The sequence below is a fragment of the Syngnathus scovelli genome, chromosome 6 (genome assembly GCF_024217435.2).
Source record: "Syngnathus scovelli strain Florida chromosome 6, RoL_Ssco_1.2, whole genome shotgun sequence".
Lineage (NCBI taxonomy): Eukaryota > Metazoa > Chordata > Actinopteri > Syngnathiformes > Syngnathidae > Syngnathus > Syngnathus scovelli.
The window spans coordinates 20,048,735-20,065,061 of record NC_090852.1 but is presented as its reverse complement, the minus strand read 5'-3'; the positions used below and the strand labels follow the sequence as shown (position 1 = coordinate 20,065,061).

Genomic DNA, 16,327 nt, shown 5'->3' with positions numbered 1-16,327 from the left:
TAAATCACTACTTGTATAGTTTGAGAAATGCCGATGATTCAAAACTCAAGTTCTTTCTATTCATTTTTTTTCTGTCCTGTTTGATAAAATACAGTTTTTGTTTTCATCGGGTTCCGCATGGCCAAATGTCTCTTCTGTGATTGATCAAACGTTGCCCCGCGACAGGAATGCTAAGGTTAATAAGAAGAGACGTATTGCCTTTGAATCACAGCATCGTCTTAGTGCATTGATTGTATTGTCATGTTTTGTACTGTTGTATTGTTGTTTTTTTTTTTTAAACGTCCAGACGAACAGCGTTCCCGGTTTCCGGGATATCCCTGCGCTTGCTTATCCTACTTCGTAAAATTAGTCCGCTTCGTCTTTCGTCAATTAAAATGTATACACCTCCAGCGTTAAGGGGAAACACTTGTGAAGCATATGCATGCCGTCATGAAAACGCCCGCGCGTATGCCGAAGTATGGAAGAACGACCCACGGCTTTTACGTGCATGATGTGGCGGATGGATACTTGAGTTGAAAAGCATGCATGCGTTTCAAACTCCTCGGCTCCACCAGAACGCCGGCCGGCCACGCGGGCGAGGCAAGTGGCGCGCACGCACGCTCGCTCGCTCGCATTAAAATGGCCGATGTTCCCAATCGTGGCGTTTTCCTTTTATTTCGCCCGTGAGGGCGACCGAGGCTTCCGCCGCTGCTGCTCGAGAGTCGTTGGGACCACACGTCTTGGGGATTTTGATAGTTCCATCCATAGAAAGATAAGCCGCAGAGGAATAATGCTGCTCACCAAACTGGGCTCAAGCTTGTGCTCCGCCGCGAGTAGCGTGGAGCTGCCGCCCATCAAAGCACAACAAGGTAACCAACACATCATTCCTCTTAAAACAACTTTCGGATTATATTTATTCCAACGTTTGATTTCAGCCGTCCTCGTGTTCAGTCATGTTAGCGTGTTGAAAACTGCTCACAATTGTTCGTTATTGCTTATGTATTTAACGATGTGATTTTCTTGTGTGTTTCTCAGTCCAAGAAGAAGTGCCTCCTTTTGAGAAGGTGTACCGAGTGGATTCGGTTCTGGGCAGCGGGGGCTTCGGGACTGTCTACTCGGCCGTCCGCGTGGTGGACGGCGTGCCGGTAGGCGCTGCTTTTGTTTTGCTCCGTAGCACGTGGGAGGGGGGGGAAGGGGGGCAGGGAGGACCGGCAGGAGGACCGGTAGGAGGCGTTCAGCGAAACGACATCCGCTGCGGGGCATTTCAAATCACATATCGACGTGTCTTTGACGCCTATGTCGAGTTTCTCAAATAAGCAATATTTTGTCAATGTTTCTTGATATATTTGAAATGTATTTTCTGCAGTGATAAAGCCGCATTCCATTTGTGGTTTTAACATCTTTTTGTCGTTGTATCAATGCAGGTAGCTGTGAAACACGTGTCCAGAGACAAAGTGACTGAGTGGGGCTCTTTGGTGAGTTGTCTGTCTGTCTGTCTCTGTCTGTCTGCCTGCCTGCCTGCCTGCCTGCCTGCCTGTCTGTCTCTGTTTTTCAATTCAAATTTGGGTGGCACGGTAAGTTCTAGTTAGCACGTCTGCCTCAAATGAAGCTGAAATGAAAAGGAAAACGAAATATTAGTCGTTAAGAAGATCTTGTTCAATTCGACTAAATAGAATGAATAGTATATACCCGAATCTGACAATTACATGAGGGAAAAAAGTCAAAAATAAGGCAATATGAAGTGATGAAAAAATAAAGAATTATGCACAATGAGGAAAAATGAGAAAAATAATTTACAATATTAAAAAATGGAATTGGAATAATTTCACTCGGGAATGAAACCTGCCTGACTTGTGCAGTCATGGTCATTTCATGATTGTCATTTGCGCACCTGGAGTGATCTTTTTTTTTTTTTTTTTTTTTTTTTTTTCTGTAATTTGACCACCACTTCTATTCTCCCATGGATAGTGTGGTAGCGTGGTTCCACTGGAGATTGTGCTATTGAAGAAGGTGGGCGGGGCCTTCGACGGCGTAGCGCGCCTGCTGGACTGGCGGGAACACCCCGACGGCTGGCTGATGGTTTTGGAGCGCCCCGAGTTGGGCCAAGACCTCTTTGACTACATCACGGAGCGTGGCGCCTTGGATGAGGCGGTGGCGCGCGGCTTCTTCCGCCAGGTGCTCGAGGCGGTGCGCCACTGCTACGCGTGCGGCGTGGTCCACCGCGACATCAAGGATGAGAACCTGGTGGTGGACCTGCGCACCGGCCACATCAAACTCATCGACTTTGGGTCGGGGGCCCTGCTCAAAGAAGGAATTTACACAGACTTTGATGGTGAGTTGGAGCACTTTGCGAAAAGCGCAATCGAAATCCAATGCCGTCGCTGCCAATCCAACCCATGTCGTGATCCTTGGTCAATGTTTTGCTCTAAAGACCTCAAACTTTGTCAGCATCCCGAACCGTTCTGAATCGGGCTCACTCGGCTTCCTGATTGATTCCATCCTGATTGTGTGTTCAGGTACTCGTGTGTACAGTCCCCCGGAGTGGATCCGTCTCCGCCGCTACCACGGCCGCTCTGCCGCCGTGTGGTCTCTCGGGGTACTGCTGTACGACATGGTGTGCGGAGACATCCCTTTCGAGCACGACGACGACATCCTCAGTCGGCAACTACGCTTCGGCGTCGGCGTCTCCTCGGGTACCTTCGCGCTTCCTGTCTCTTGAGACGTGTCGTACTGAGCAGGCAGAATTCCAACAAACTTTGAGTTCCTGCTGGATGGTACCTTACGTTTGTTTCCTCTTGTCTTGTGACAGATTGCCGGCAACTGATCGGCTGGTGCCTCAGCCTGGAGCCGTGCGCGCGTCCAACCCTGGAGCAGATCCTCCTGCACCCGTGGGTGACCTGCGGTAGCAGCAATGACAAGGACGAAGAGGAAGAGGAAGGGGGCGCCACATTCCATGCGGCATCTCAGGAAAGCGTCTGATCAAAAATTAAGAGGCAGGCAGGCAGGCAGGCAGGCGCTGGTCTTCTCAGGTTGTTTTTTTGTTTTGGTTTTTCTTCACGTTGTAGCAATCGTCAGTTCCTCGTGCACAGTCAATGCAATGATACGCTTGGATATATTTGATATATATTTGCTATTCGTGCGAGTATATTTTCTATACATTTATTTATAGAGAACATTCCACGTTATTTATACACTACGTTTTTCAAAATGTTTTTTTTCATTTTGTTTTACTCTTGCCATGTTTTTTTGGGGGTGCGGGTTTTGTGTTTTTAATACTTTTACTACTGAAGCATATTGCTGCATATTGAGAGATAAAATGTTACAACACTTTAAAGGGCGGGGGGGGGGGGGGGTCAAGTAAAAAATTGTGTTTCCAATAATATGTTCTATACGGCGGCCATTATGTCATCTTCAGTTGACAGCAAATGGCCGCCCTCTGGGAGGGAAAAATCGATTGGCTTGTTCTGCTCCATTCATATTGCACAATCGCAATATTAATCAGAATAAGGAGCCGTATAGAACGGTGTAAAGGACAGCTTTGACTTGACTTCCACTCAAATTTCTTGTTTTGGTGTGATAATGCATCAAATAAATATGCTTCCACAAGTATTTTTGTTGCACATTTTTTTTCTTGATTAAACCTTTCATATCAATAGTAACTATGTTTAATTTCTGGCCAGAGTTGTGATTCGAACCAAGAACCGCAGGACTGAGGCAGATGTGCTAACCACTAGGAGTGAGCCAGATTGAATGAACCAACCAAAAGTTGGTATTCAGTATGTCAAAAACGAAAAAGTACAAGGAAACGCTTGTATTACATTTGCTTTATTAAAACTTGTTTGCAGATCTAAGTAAAGGCAAAAGGTGATTCGAAAATGTTTTCAATCTATTTTATTTGGAATGCAGTTGAATCATTCTAATTTCGTCCAGGAATTCTCACTATTGTTTTATTTGAAGTGCTTATTTGAGTTGGGCGTTTGAGTGGCAACGTTGTCTTTTTGAACAGGCGCTTGGGGACAGCCTCCAAGGGGGGTCCTACCGGCCGGGTATCAGACGGAATCGCCTTTTCTGCCGTAAGCTTAGCGTAACAATTTCAGCGAAAATACGTCGTTCATAGTCAAAATCATGCGCCAGTTTAGTAAAACTGAATTATTCGTGTCTATAACTGTACTTTACGTTTCGAGCATTCATGTTAATCGCTAATCGCTTTCAACCAAACACATCTCTGGTGTGCACATGGCACTAAAACTGACGTTGAAAAGCAATTGAAACGATGTACTTAGGAGATTTAAAAACGGTGAATGGACTAAAACAAAATACATACGACATGCCTTTACATCGGCTATCGCGTAACGAGTCGAATGTCAGCGGTTTGCGCACGAACACAAGCCTTTTGGAAAGACGACTTTGTTTGTTTGTTTGTATGGTCGGTCGTCTAACATGATGAGGATAATGATGATGATGATATTGTCCGGCAGAGGAGGCTGGTCGGAGGCTGGTCGGAGGCTGGTCGGAGGCTGGTCGGAGGCTGGTCGGAGGCTGGTCGGAGGCTGGTCGGAGGCTGGTCGGAGGCTGGTCGGAGGCTGGTCGGAGGCTGGTCGGGATGGGGCGCTCGTCCAAAGACAAACGGGACATTTACTACCGTCTGGCCAAAGAGGAAGGCTGGAGAGCGAGGAGCGCCTTCAAACTGCTGCAGCTCGACGAGGAGTTCAACCTGTTCACTGGTTGGTGACCGACTACAAATCTCTGGAGGGCAACAGTACACGAAGGAGCAACAATGATCAATCTAACCACCGTATTTGGAAAATGAGCATTGTTTTGCCTCGCGTGTGCCTTTTTGTTTGCTGTGACGTCAGGTGTGAACAGGGCCGTGGATCTCTGTGCGGCTCCTGGCAGCTGGAGTCAAGTTCTTAGCCGCAAACTCAGGTAGACAAACTTGGCGCGCAACATCCATTCAACAAGAGTGAGGGCTACTCTTTGATCCCAAATAAATCAAGGGATGTCTAAAGTCCAGCGCCATCGGATCAAGGACGCTGACCAGCCTCGAATTCGTCTGGATTTGAAACAAGTCTATTGTTGTTTAGATATCACGGGGAAAAGTCCGAGGGCGGTGAAGATGTGAAGATTGTGGCGGTGGACCTGCAGGCTATGGCTCCTTTGCCGGGAGTCACGCAGATTCAAGGAGATATCACCAAGGTGAGAATCGAGTTGAATTACCAAAACAAAGTCCATACCAGGTTCTTCCAGCATGCCGGGCGGGGATCGATTTATGGAAGCGGCCGAAGATTATCTGATGAAAGCACACAATGCACGGGCTAACGAAACGAACGCGCATCTCGTCTCAGGTGTCGACGGCCGAGGAGATCGTCCGCCACTTTGAGGGCCGCCCGGCCGACTTGGTGGTGTGCGACGGCGCTCCTGATGGTCAGAGTCTCGGGCGCCGCACCCGCCAGATGCGCATCCCTCACGTGCTGTTGTTTTGTCGCCATAGTAACGGGCCTCCATGACGTGGACGAGTACATTCAGGCCCAGCTGCTCTTGGCTGTGAGTTGCCAGGGTTGCTCTTACACAAGGACGGCAGTCGTTTTAACGGTTGTTATTTTTTGGGAGCTTCAGGCGCTGAACATCACCACCCACGTCCTTAAACCAGGAGGAACATTTGTGGCGAAGGTTGGTTCTTGTTCTACTGTTAAAACTCGATGTGTGTTTTTGCTGTGCGTAAATGCCAAGCGTGTCTTTCCTTTCTCCTGTATTTGTTTCCCCCCGCCCTCGTCAGATCTTCCGAGGCAAAGACGTGACGCTGTTGTACTCGCAGCTCAAGATCTTTTTCAGCGGCGTGACGTGCGCCAAGCCTCGCAGCAGCCGCAACTCCAGCATAGGTCCGTTGGCGCCTTTATCAGCGTTGAAGAGCACCTTCAGTTCTCTCTGGCTCTCGTTTCACGTGTTCTTTCTGCTGGCGTGCAGAAGCGTTTGTGGTGTGTCAGAACTACCGTCCTCCAGAAGGTTACGTGCCCAACATGTCCAACCCTCTGCTGGATCACTCCTATGGTAACGGCAGATGAATCATTTATAACGATTCATTCAAGTTTGTTTTTCACATTTGGATCTGCGTGTTCCAGAAATGTGCCGTGTTTTACGTATGTGCCATTCCTGAACAAGTTGTGATGAGAAACGTGATCATTTCCTGTGGCACATTGGTTCGGAAACATTGGTTTACGTGAGCCCGGTTCCCTTTATTCTATATTTTTGAATCAGATGTCGACTTCAACCAGTTGGAAGGTCCAAACCGCATCATCGTTCCCTTCCTGGCGTGCGGAGACCTTAGCGCCTTTGATTCCGACAGAACCTACCCTCTGCAGGTGACGCCGCACTTGATGATGAAAAATGCTTAGTTAATGCCCTTCAAATTTGACCTGGTTCAAATTTCCTGCAGCTGGACGCCAGCAAGGCGTACCAGTACACGCCCCCTACCCAGCCGCCCATCAGCCCCCCTTACCAGCAGGCCTGCCACCTCCGCAAGAACAACCTGCTCTCCAAGGAGGCGCCTCCTTCCGCACCCGGACGGCAACAGAGCCGAGACCAGGCGCAGGCCGACTGACTACACTGAGTGCCAAGCAGGGAAGAAATGGGTGTCATTGTTATAGTCACTGCTATGACTCGGCCGAGGTCCGGCGGGGTTCGAACTCACGACCTCCCAGACTCAGGGCGGTGAGTTTTAGTAGCATTGATGGCACCGGCCCATGTTTTAAATGGTTTTTATTTTCGGGCTTTGCTTTGTACGTCCAATGTTTGTCTGTGTGCCCTGACCACTGACTTGCGAGTGTGGCTGCTTAGAATCTTGCCCAAAACGTCTTATTTGGAGTTCAGGAAAATGAGTCGATGGATATTAAAAAATGTTCTACATTTATTTCTATTTATATATATTATTTATAATACCGCAGTGGAAACAAAAGACATTTTTAGACATTCAGATTTTATTTTTTAAGGCTTAGTTCACAACGTTTTAAATGCTGTATCGTTGAAAAGATTGGAAAAGCTTCGACTCAAGCACTTCCTGGTTTGGCTACGTGTGACGTCATGACGCAGAGGACTCGCAGCCGCATTGTTGTTGGGGGAAGAGACGCGAAGCAAAGCAAAGCAGAGCAGCAGCAGCAGCAGCAGCGCAGAGCAGAGCAGAGCAGCTCGACAGTTCGGCCCGAGCACCACAACCATCTAACGCCAGCCAGCACAGCCACCAATTTTGCTGGCGCCGTCGAATTCTTTGCGGCCGGCCCGGGCCTTGTGTCGCTCTGGATACTCGGCGGATCTGCTCGGGGGTCGTTGGGTTGGGCAGCGAGCGCCGGCTGGATGCGGATTTAACCTAACCGCCGCTGGGGCTCCGCAGGCCTCGCCGCCGACGCCATTGCTACTAGTCCTGCTCTCCTAAAGCGGAATTCCCCATCAAATTCAGGTGAGGTTAGCCTCGGTACAACCTTTTCATGTCCCCTAGTCTATCACCAAACCCGGGTGGTCGTTAGACATAAATGTTGACAGCATGGAGGATGTGACAACTTTTTTTTTTTTTTTTAAATCCCCCCGTGGGTTTTTCTTGTTGTGTTAGTCGCCATATTGCCCCCCCACCCCCGCCCTCTCTGTTCCTTTGAGCAGGCTAACCGCGGCTAGCGACCTGCACCGAGTGTCCCGCTGCGTTTATCCGAGACACGGTGGGGGCTTTTGGCTCGAGAAAACATTAAAACAACTTTTCCCGGTAAGGCATTTGCCAGGTGGTTGGGACTGTTGCGTTCTAAAACAAAACGGCGTCTTGGCCGAGCGGACATTAGCCGCGTTTGCTAACGGTTTCTTGTCCACATTCGATCAGAGGGAGCGACCCGGCGTCGAGCCGGCGGAGGCACGCTGGGGTCGCTGCGGAGGAGCGGAGCACCCCGCCTCCTTCCTTCCTTCCTTCCTTCCTTCCTTCCTTCCTTCCTTCCTTCCTTCCTTCCTTCCTTCCTTCCATTCATCCGAAGAGAACGTCCACGGCTCCCTTGCTTGTCTGCTGCCACAGTCAACAGCGCGAGCGTCACGCTCCTCACAATAACCGCTTCGAAGAGAATTAAAAAAGGAAAAATTGACCTAATGAAGGGGGGGAAAAACAACTTTTCTTGTACTGCTACTTTCCAACTAAGGCGAGATCGATTTCTTTTGAATTGTGGCGAATTGTGACTTAGTTGTGACAGCACAGCAATGCACAAACTGTGTTGAGATGCCAAGTGAGGCGAGACGGAAGGAACCATGTGACCGACCGACCGACCGACCCAGTGAACTTGTAATCATCTTAGTCGTGCGCGAGCCCAGCTCAAGCTGTTTGTCGTGCTGCCGCCTCATTCAGTGGGGAGAGAGGAAAGACTGTGATCACTTGAAAGTGAATACGTTTCTGCTCAAATAAAACACTGACATTTGACAATGCTGAGACCATGGCGTCGAAATGTTACTATTCACTTATCTGTTTTCGACTCGCGTAAAACATCACAGTGAGGAACCAAAAGGAGACGCTTGCTTGCACACTTCTCCAAATAAGAGAAAAAAAACAGTCAAATGAAACATTGTATAACATTGTACCATCGTGCCGACGGCCCAAGTTTACCTGTCAGCGGAGCTTCCATTTTGACCCATGTCTAAAACTTACCCCCCCGGCGGCTTGGCTGTGTTTTCAGAAGTGGCGATGAGCAAACCCACTCAGCGCTTTTCCACTCTTTGATTTGGCAGCGTGTGGCGGCATGAAGAAGAAAGCCCGGCACCAGCGCCCGGCGGCGCCCAAGCGTGACTCGTCGCCCATCAAGCCGTCGCCCAACCGGGAGACGCTGACCTACGCGCAGGCCCAGCGGATGGTGGAGCTGGAGGTGGACGGCCGCGTGCACCGGCTGAGCATCTACGAAAAGCTGGACGTGGTCGGCGACGACGACCCCACGGCCCAGGAGATCCTGGAGTGCAACAGCAACAAGGAGAACCACGAGAAGCCCCGACAGGTCCCGGTGCGCTCGGCGCGCCTGCAAAACAGCCAGCGCAAGAAAAATGCCGCCGCTCTGGCGGCACCGCCGCGCGGGGGCACCAACCCCGCCGCCCCGCCGGAGCCCCGAGTGAGGACGGTGGAGTACAACCTGCCCGTGGTGCCCAAGAGGCCGGCGGCGTATTACACCTACGCCGAGCGGACGGCGGAGGAGCTGGACGAGGAGGTGGAGTACGACATGGACGAGGAGGACTACGCCTGGCTGGAGCTGCTCAACGAGAAGCGCAAGAGCGACGGCATCGGCCAGGTGTCCAGCAACCTCTTTGAGTTCCTCATGGACCGCTTTGAGAAGGAGTGGTACGCCGCCGCGCTGGGCCGCTGCGAGCCGCCGCGCTCGCTGGTGGACGAGGACGCCGTGTGCTGCGTGTGCATGGACGGCGACGGCGCCGACAGCAACGTCATCCTCTTCTGCGACGCCTGCGACATCGCCGTGCACCAGGAGTGCTACGGCGTGCCCTACGTGCCCGAGGGCCGCTGGCTGTGCCGCCACTGCTTGCAGCGCCCGGCGCGGCCCGCCGACTGCGTCTTCTGCCCCAACCGGGGCGGCGCCCTCAAGAGGACGGACGACGGGCGCTGGGGCCACGTGGCCTGCGCCCTGTGGGTGCCCGAGGTGGGCTTCTCGGACACGGTCTTCGTGGAGCCCATCGACGGCGTGCGCAACATCCCGCCCGCCCGCTGGAAGCTCACCTGCTACCTGTGCAAGGAGAAGGGGGCGGGCGCCTGCATCCAGTGCGACCGGGTCAACTGCTACGCCGCCTTCCACGTCAGCTGCGCCCAGAAGGCCCGGCCTCTTCATGAAGATGGAGCCCGTCGGGGAGGAGACGGCGCCGGGCGTCAAGAAGACGGCCTACTGCCGCAGCCACACGCCCGACGGCTGCGACCGCCGTCCGCTCAACGTCTACGAGGAGCCGCACCCCGAGAACGGCGCCGTTCGCCACAAGCGCAGCGAACGGCGCGGCAGGGCCCGCGCCAAGGCCTGGTGCAAGAAGCGCAGCAAGCGGCCCGAGCCTCCGGCCCGGCCCCGGCCGGAACCCCGAGGGGCCGGCGCCGCCGACCCCGGGCCAGCATCACCTCCTCCAGGTTGGCTGGCGCGTTGCCACTCGCGGGTGGATTGAAAGAGCCTGCTCGGATTAACATCTCTGGCCTCGCCTCTTTCAGTCTGGACACCATCCTGAACCAGGTGGCCGTGCAGAGGAAGCGTCCCTTTGTGGAGCGCGTCCTGAGCTACTGGGTGCTCAAGAGGCAGTCCAGGAACAACGTGCCGCTCATCCGCCGCCTGCAGGCCAACCCCAGCCAGGCGCCCAAGGTCCACGTCGGCGGTAAGCGGCCAGCTGCGTTTGAGCCTGCGGCGCGTGGACCCGCCGTTATATTTGGGGCGGTGGTGTCGCTTCAGGAACGCACGGAGAGCAACCGGGCCCTGAAGGAGCAGCTGAAGGAGTGGCATCGACTCCGACACGACCTGGAGCGAGCGCGTCTGCTGCTGGAGCTCATCAGGAAGAGAGAGAAACTCAAGAGGGAGGAGGTAGGCGGAGCGACCAGCAGCCACATGCCTCAGCATCAATAAGGCCGAGAGGAGACGTTGACAGCTGCAGCCTTTGAGAATCTTTATTTTTTTCCCCTTTCCTTACAGCCAACACTTTATGCTTGCAGTTTTTGTGTGTTCTTGCGCTCTCTCTCTCTCTCTCTCTCTCTCTCTCTCTCTCTCTCTCTCTCTCTCTCTCTCTCTCTCTCTCTCTCTCTCTCTCTCTCTCTCTCTCTCTCTCTCTCTCTCTCTCTCTCTCTCTCTCTCTCTCTCTCTCTCTCTCTCTCTCTCTCTCTCTCTCTCTCTCTCTCTCTCTCTCTCTCTCTCTCTCTCTCTCTCTCTCTCTCTCTCTCTCTCTCTCTCTCATCTCACTGCAAATCAAAGCAGGTCTTTTCACGCGTGGGCATTTATTCTGCTCGCCAGGTGAAGCTGCAGCAGTCGGCGCTGGAGGTCCAGCTGACGCCCTTCAACATCCTGCTGAGGGCTGTGCTCAGTCAGCTGCAGCAGAAGGACCACTACAATGTCTTTGCTCAGCCCGTCAGCACCAAGGAGGTCAGGTTTTTGTTGTTTTAAATGTATTTGTCCTCTTCCCCGGTCCCCCTGAAACCAATAGTACTCCTCCCCCGTCGCAGGTCCCGGACTACTTGGACCACATCAAGCAGCCCATGGACTTCTCCACCATGAGGACTCGGATAGACGCTCACTTGTACCGCAGCCTGGACCAGTTTGAGGCCGACTTTGACCTGATCATCGCCAACTGCATGAAGTACAACGCCAAGGAGACCTTCTTCTACAAGGCGGCCCAGAGGATGCAGGACCTGGGCGGCGCCATCCTGCGCCGCGCCCGCAAGGAGGCCGACCGCATCGGCTTCGACTTCTCCAGCGGGTTGCTGCTGCCCGAGGCCCCCAAAGCGGAGGCTCCGCCGCCCTTCGCCTGGGAGGACGGTGAGTGGCTTCTGGGGAAGCTCCGAGTGAGCGCCGCGCTAATGTCGGCGTCCTAAAGCTCCGAGCGCACGTGAGACGAGTCGGGCTTTGTAAGACCGCCGTAGTTTGGTCTACCGCCGTATAAGATTCAAAAGGGTCCTTCTACAGGGCTTCATCGCAAACCCCCCGGCCAAAATCCAGGCGTCCGCAAAGAAGGCTTAATTTGAGATGGAAACGTTTCTGCACACCTAGCCTCTGGAATTTCTGCAGGGTGGGACTTTCCAGAGTACTGGAGAATCCACAAGAACCCGCCGACTTCTTTTTCTCTCTCTGTCGCCGAAAGACCAACATGTTGTGAGTGTGAAGCACTTGGGAAAGCTAAAGGCAAAGTCAGGCCAAAAAATGAGTCCGATCACGGCATTCTCGTTTGAGCCATCGTGGCGACGTTGTGAGGGGGCGGCCGTTTTGCCACGCGCCGGCCACACTGGGTTAATGACATTTCGGCCGCTGCGCTGCGATTGCTTGGGACCTGGCCGGCGACCGTCGTGTCCTTTTCTGTCCGTGGCGAGTGGCCAAATGGCCTCGCCCCCCCAGATGGCCTCTTTAATTTCAAGGTCCGCAAAGCAAACGACCAGTTGGTCCGCACACAACTAAGACATGTTTTGGCCCAACTTCCCCTTTGAGCGGATAGTAGTTCCGATTCAAGAGCGGTGCTTTGCCCTGATCCTAAGCCTTTTTGAGGGCTGTCGCAAATCGGCACTGGCGACGGCAGAGCCGCTGCGCCACCGCAGGAACGTAAACGTGCTGGAAGATGACGGTGCCTTTCCTGTCGCCCAGTGGACCGCCTGCTGAGCCCCTCGTACCGCCGCCTGACGCCGCTGGAGGATCAGCTGAAGGAGCTGCTGCAGAAGCTGGACCTGAGCGCGGCCATGAAGAGCAGTCCGTCTCGCAGCAAGAGGCTCAAGCTGCTCAAGAAGACCATCACGGACGTTCGGAGCGAGATGAGCCTCGAGAAGCCGCCGCCGCCGCCACCCGAGCTTCCGGAATCTCCCCACGCTCCCGACTTGAAGGCCTCCGCTCCTCCGACGCTCGAGGTGTCGACGCCATTGGAAGTGCCGCCTCCGCCTGACCCGGGGCCGCCGAACCCGGCGGAGCCCACTGCCGCCGCGGAACCGGCCGACGTCACTCGCACCTCATCTACCTCAGCGCCCTGCCACGAGCTCAACGGGCACCTCGGCGACGGCGAGGAAGCCGCGCCGCGGACCGACGACCTCTCACGCAGGTCCAAGAGCGTCAGTCCGCAGAAGCCCCCCAGAGACGACGGACAGGAGGCGTCGGGCGTCCCCTCGCCACCGGGCGCCAAGACCTTCCTGTCGGTGGTTATCCCTCGGCTGGAGACGCTCCTGCTGCCCAAGAAGCGGCCGCGAAGCAGCAGCGTCGACGGCGAGGAAGACGGCCAGTCGCCCGTCAAGCGTCTGGGCACGGGTAAAGTCTCTCGCGTCGGCAACAGACGCACCGGCCCGTGAGCAGCCAAAGCGTTGACAAGCCGGTTGCTCTCCGTAGGGTTGGCCAACGGTTTTGTGGAGGAGGAGGAGGAAACCTCGGCGGCACCGCCGCCGCGATTGCTGGAGCCTCGACGCCGCTGCGCCTCCGAGTCCAGCATCTCCTCGAGAGTCCCGCCGGGTGCCAGGTGAGGGCGCCGTGGGCCTGGTTCTGAGGGCGCCGTGGGCCTGGTTCATTGCCCGCTCTCGCTGAAGTCAAACGTTCATGCGCAAAATGAGCTGGAGTGGAAATGGGACCGTCGTTAAAGAAGACAAATAACGTTTAGAAATCGTCTGGCGCTGTGGCGAGAAGGTTCCGTCTCGCGTTATTCCTTAGTTGGCGGGATTGCTGCGTTGACACTTATCTCCCCCCTTTCAGCTCAGAGGCGCTCTTCAAAAGTGCCAAAGGGCAACCGACGGCAGGCGCGGTTCCGCACAAGCCGGCGGACGACGACGAAAGCGCTCCCGCGTCTTGCGGCGGCGGCGACAACGGAGAGCTCAGCCACGCCGTCAAGGCGTCGTCAGGTGACTGCGCCGCTCTTTTCGCCGCTTGCACTTGGCTGGAGAAACAGCAGCTCAAATTGGGACGTTCACGAGCCCGGGCTCCCCTCAGACGCGCGCCACGGTTGCCTCGTTGTTGAACCACGTCTGAGTAGATCCATTATTTATTTCTCCACCTATTTATTAGCTGGGGGGGTGCTACAGAGGCTTAGGGAGTTGTTGCGCAGAACATGTGTGACAGGAAGTGCAAGGCAAAGTGTTTGACTTGCCTTCAAAGTAGTTGATGGCAAATAATAAAGTGGCCGTGAGTGACGCTTGGCTTGACCCGAATTGTGTCCATCTGCTCTGCATGTTTACGTGCCGGCAAAGTGACAACGGCGGCGGCTGCTGCGGGAGGGCGGCGGCGGCTGCGGGAGGGCGGCTGCGGGAGGGCGGCTGCGGGAGGGCGGCTGCGGGAGGGCGGCTGCGGGAGGGCGGCGGTGGCTGCGGGAGGGCGGCTCGCGCGTCAACATTTTCGTCTCGTTCTTTGATACTAGAGACAACGACGGCAATGATTGCATGCCGGCGGGCCAAACGTCCAAAAAGCTCTCGTGGAAAGCAAACGGTCCCGGGTTTGATCCCAAACGTTTCCATCCTCACGCTCAACATCCTATTTGAGTGCGTGCGTGCGTGCGGTTCGTAATTGACCTGTGTTGTTCCCGTAGAGGCGTGGAAGCCCTCGGCCGCCTTCCCCTTTGTTGCGGAGCCTCTTAAGCTAGTTTGGGCTAAATGTAGCGGATATCCCTTCTATCCCGCCCTGGTGAGTGACTTGCCAAGCCAGCCGCCACGCCTCATCAGCCATCAGCCCCTCCCCCACCCTCCGCGCCATCGTGCCTGCTTGTGATTGGTGGTCGCCGGTTTGCATGCTCGCCGCTCCGGACGAGGGCGCCGTCCTCCTTCCTCGCCAGCCCGCTTACCTTTTGGCGTGTTCTCCGCCGCAGATCATGGAGCCGCCGGCGCGGAGAACGAGGCGGCGCCGGCGCAAAGGGGCGGGGGCGGAGCTGCCCCGCCCACCGCGGGACGTGCTCCGAGCCGGCGAGCGGATGCAGTTCAGGTCCGCAGAGAAACTCTTCCTCGTCCACTTCTTCGACAGCAGGCGCAGCTGGTGAGACGCAAAATGTTGGAGCGAGCGAGCGCCTCGGGACCGTGATTCCCCCCAAAAAAGTAGTTTGGCTTGACGGTCTCAAACTTGGTGCCGCCCCTCCAGGCAATGGCTTCCTAGATCCAAGATGTCTCCGTTCGGCATGGACCACACTCTGGACCGCGTCAAGCTGCTGGAGTCTCGCCGCTCTCACCTGCACAAGTCGGTGCAACGAGCCTTCGAGCGGGCCATGAAGCACCTCCACCAGCACCGCTGTGGCGGCAGCAACACTCAACACTGACGCCCACGTCTGCCTTCGGCGTCGCCCTCTCCTGCTTTCGGGAGCTTCCCAGCGCCTGGAGGTCCTCCTCGCGCGCGCACAAACCTCAGACGTACTGTAGCCGGCAGCGGCGGCCATCTTGTCCGGCCCCGAGACCTATGCAACGTCGACACTTTGCTGACGGGAGGATGAATGTGCCCGCGAGACTGACCACCTCACATCTGCTGCAACTATCTTACTGCCACGAAGACCGTGCGTGTGTGTGTGTGTGTGTGTGTGTGTGTGTGTGTGTGTGCGTGTTTGCCATTGCGTGTACGTGTGTGTGTGTGTGTGCGCGTGTCAGCCTCCTGTAAATAGAGGTCCTGACCTGACACTAATTTATTCCCATCCTCCCGTCATCAGATATCTTGAGGCGACATGGGCCGCCGCCATCTTGTGGTGCTATCTCATTCATTCATTCATTCATTCATTCATACTTCATCAGTTGAACATTTTTTAAGTTATTGACTACTCAAGCTATGACGACTTTGGCATCAGTTGTTTTTGTTTTTTATGATAAAGTATGTTTTTACACGACTGCTCGTTTGTACATATTTCTATCAAATCTATAGACATGCTCATTGTTTGAAGTGGTGCAAGATCAAGTTCAACTTTCTTTTTAATAATGGGCCTTAGTGTGTGTGTGTGTGTGTGTGTTTGTGTTTTCGAACTACAGGGGCAAGCAGAATGTGCCTGCACTTATTTATTGTAAAGCAGATCTTATATAAATGTTTATGAATGACTTTCTAGATTATAGTGAGACGATAGTGGGGGCACATAGCGGGGCCTAGTGAGCGGGCGAGCTTTTGTTTGGACAGGGTCGAGCTGGCGCCGGGTGCTTTCTTCTCTTGTGCGTGCGTCACCTGTGTTGTGCGTGTAAATAGTTTTGGTACTTTAGCTCTGGGAATCGAACAAAAAAAGTCATAGCCAACGGGAGTCGAAAACAGCCAACACTGTGGCTTTGTTTTTTGTTTTTGTTTTTTATACTAAAACACTGAAAAATTAAAATCTGCATTGAATCACTGTGTCTATTGAGGTGTTTGTATTTGATTCCAGTCGGCTCGGCGAGTGACAATGGCTTTCTTTCAACTGCAACGCATTTTGATGAGGCTGGATTATTTGACAGCCTACGGCGCCCCAGACATGACAAAAATCATTGACGACCTACCCTACCTACATTCGAGTAAGTCGCTTTTCACGTCGTCATAGCGCACCTGTTGCAAAGAATGTTTGCCCACTAAGGTTAATATGATCTTGTAAAGACGGCAACGTAGGTTTCGTTTGACTTAAAGAAAGGGTCGAAGGGGATCCACGTGGACTCACAGAAAGAACGAGACAAAGTAAACAAGTCTCCATTGCCACCTGATTATCAAGG

At 54.0% G+C, this 16,327-nt stretch overlaps 2 protein-coding genes and 1 pseudogene across 3 annotated transcripts; all 3 read left to right on the top strand.

Annotated features, from left to right (window-relative positions):
• The first annotated feature begins 13 nt into the window (after nucleotides 1–13).
• Nucleotides 14–3,588, top strand: LOC125970306 (serine/threonine-protein kinase pim-3). Its single transcript, XM_049722478.2, has 6 exons — nucleotides 14–848; nucleotides 1,015–1,124; nucleotides 1,404–1,454; nucleotides 1,948–2,311; nucleotides 2,496–2,672; nucleotides 2,789–3,588. Exons 1-6 carry the CDS (start codon nucleotides 626–628, stop codon nucleotides 2,956–2,958), a joined length of 1,095 nt encoding a protein of 364 aa, XP_049578435.1. The 5' UTR covers nucleotides 14–625; the 3' UTR covers nucleotides 2,959–3,588.
• A 436-nt stretch (nucleotides 3,589–4,024) lies between these two features.
• ftsj1 (FtsJ RNA 2'-O-methyltransferase 1) lies at nucleotides 4,025–6,886 on the top strand. 2 transcript variants are annotated; one of them, XM_049722483.2, is made up of 12 exons: nucleotides 4,025–4,484; nucleotides 4,573–4,703; nucleotides 4,836–4,905; nucleotides 5,064–5,175; nucleotides 5,325–5,403; nucleotides 5,471–5,523; nucleotides 5,596–5,649; nucleotides 5,756–5,858; nucleotides 5,944–6,027; nucleotides 6,235–6,338; nucleotides 6,413–6,579; nucleotides 6,690–6,886. In XM_049722483.2, the coding sequence occupies exons 1-11, from the start codon at nucleotides 4,420–4,422 to the stop codon at nucleotides 6,575–6,577; spliced, it is 1,020 nt and encodes a 339-aa protein (XP_049578440.1). In that variant the 5' UTR covers nucleotides 4,025–4,419; the 3' UTR covers nucleotides 6,578–6,579; nucleotides 6,690–6,886. The 2 variants fall into 2 exon arrangements, with proteins under 2 accessions (XP_049578440.1, XP_049578441.1); XM_049722484.2 differs by lacking the exon at nucleotides 4,025–4,484 and having other exon boundaries at nucleotides 4,491–4,703.
• Nucleotides 6,887–7,040: 154 nt separating this feature from the next.
• LOC125970255 (bromodomain-containing protein 1-like) lies at nucleotides 7,041–15,971 on the top strand (annotated as a pseudogene).
• The last annotated feature ends 356 nt before the right edge of the window (nucleotides 15,972–16,327 follow it).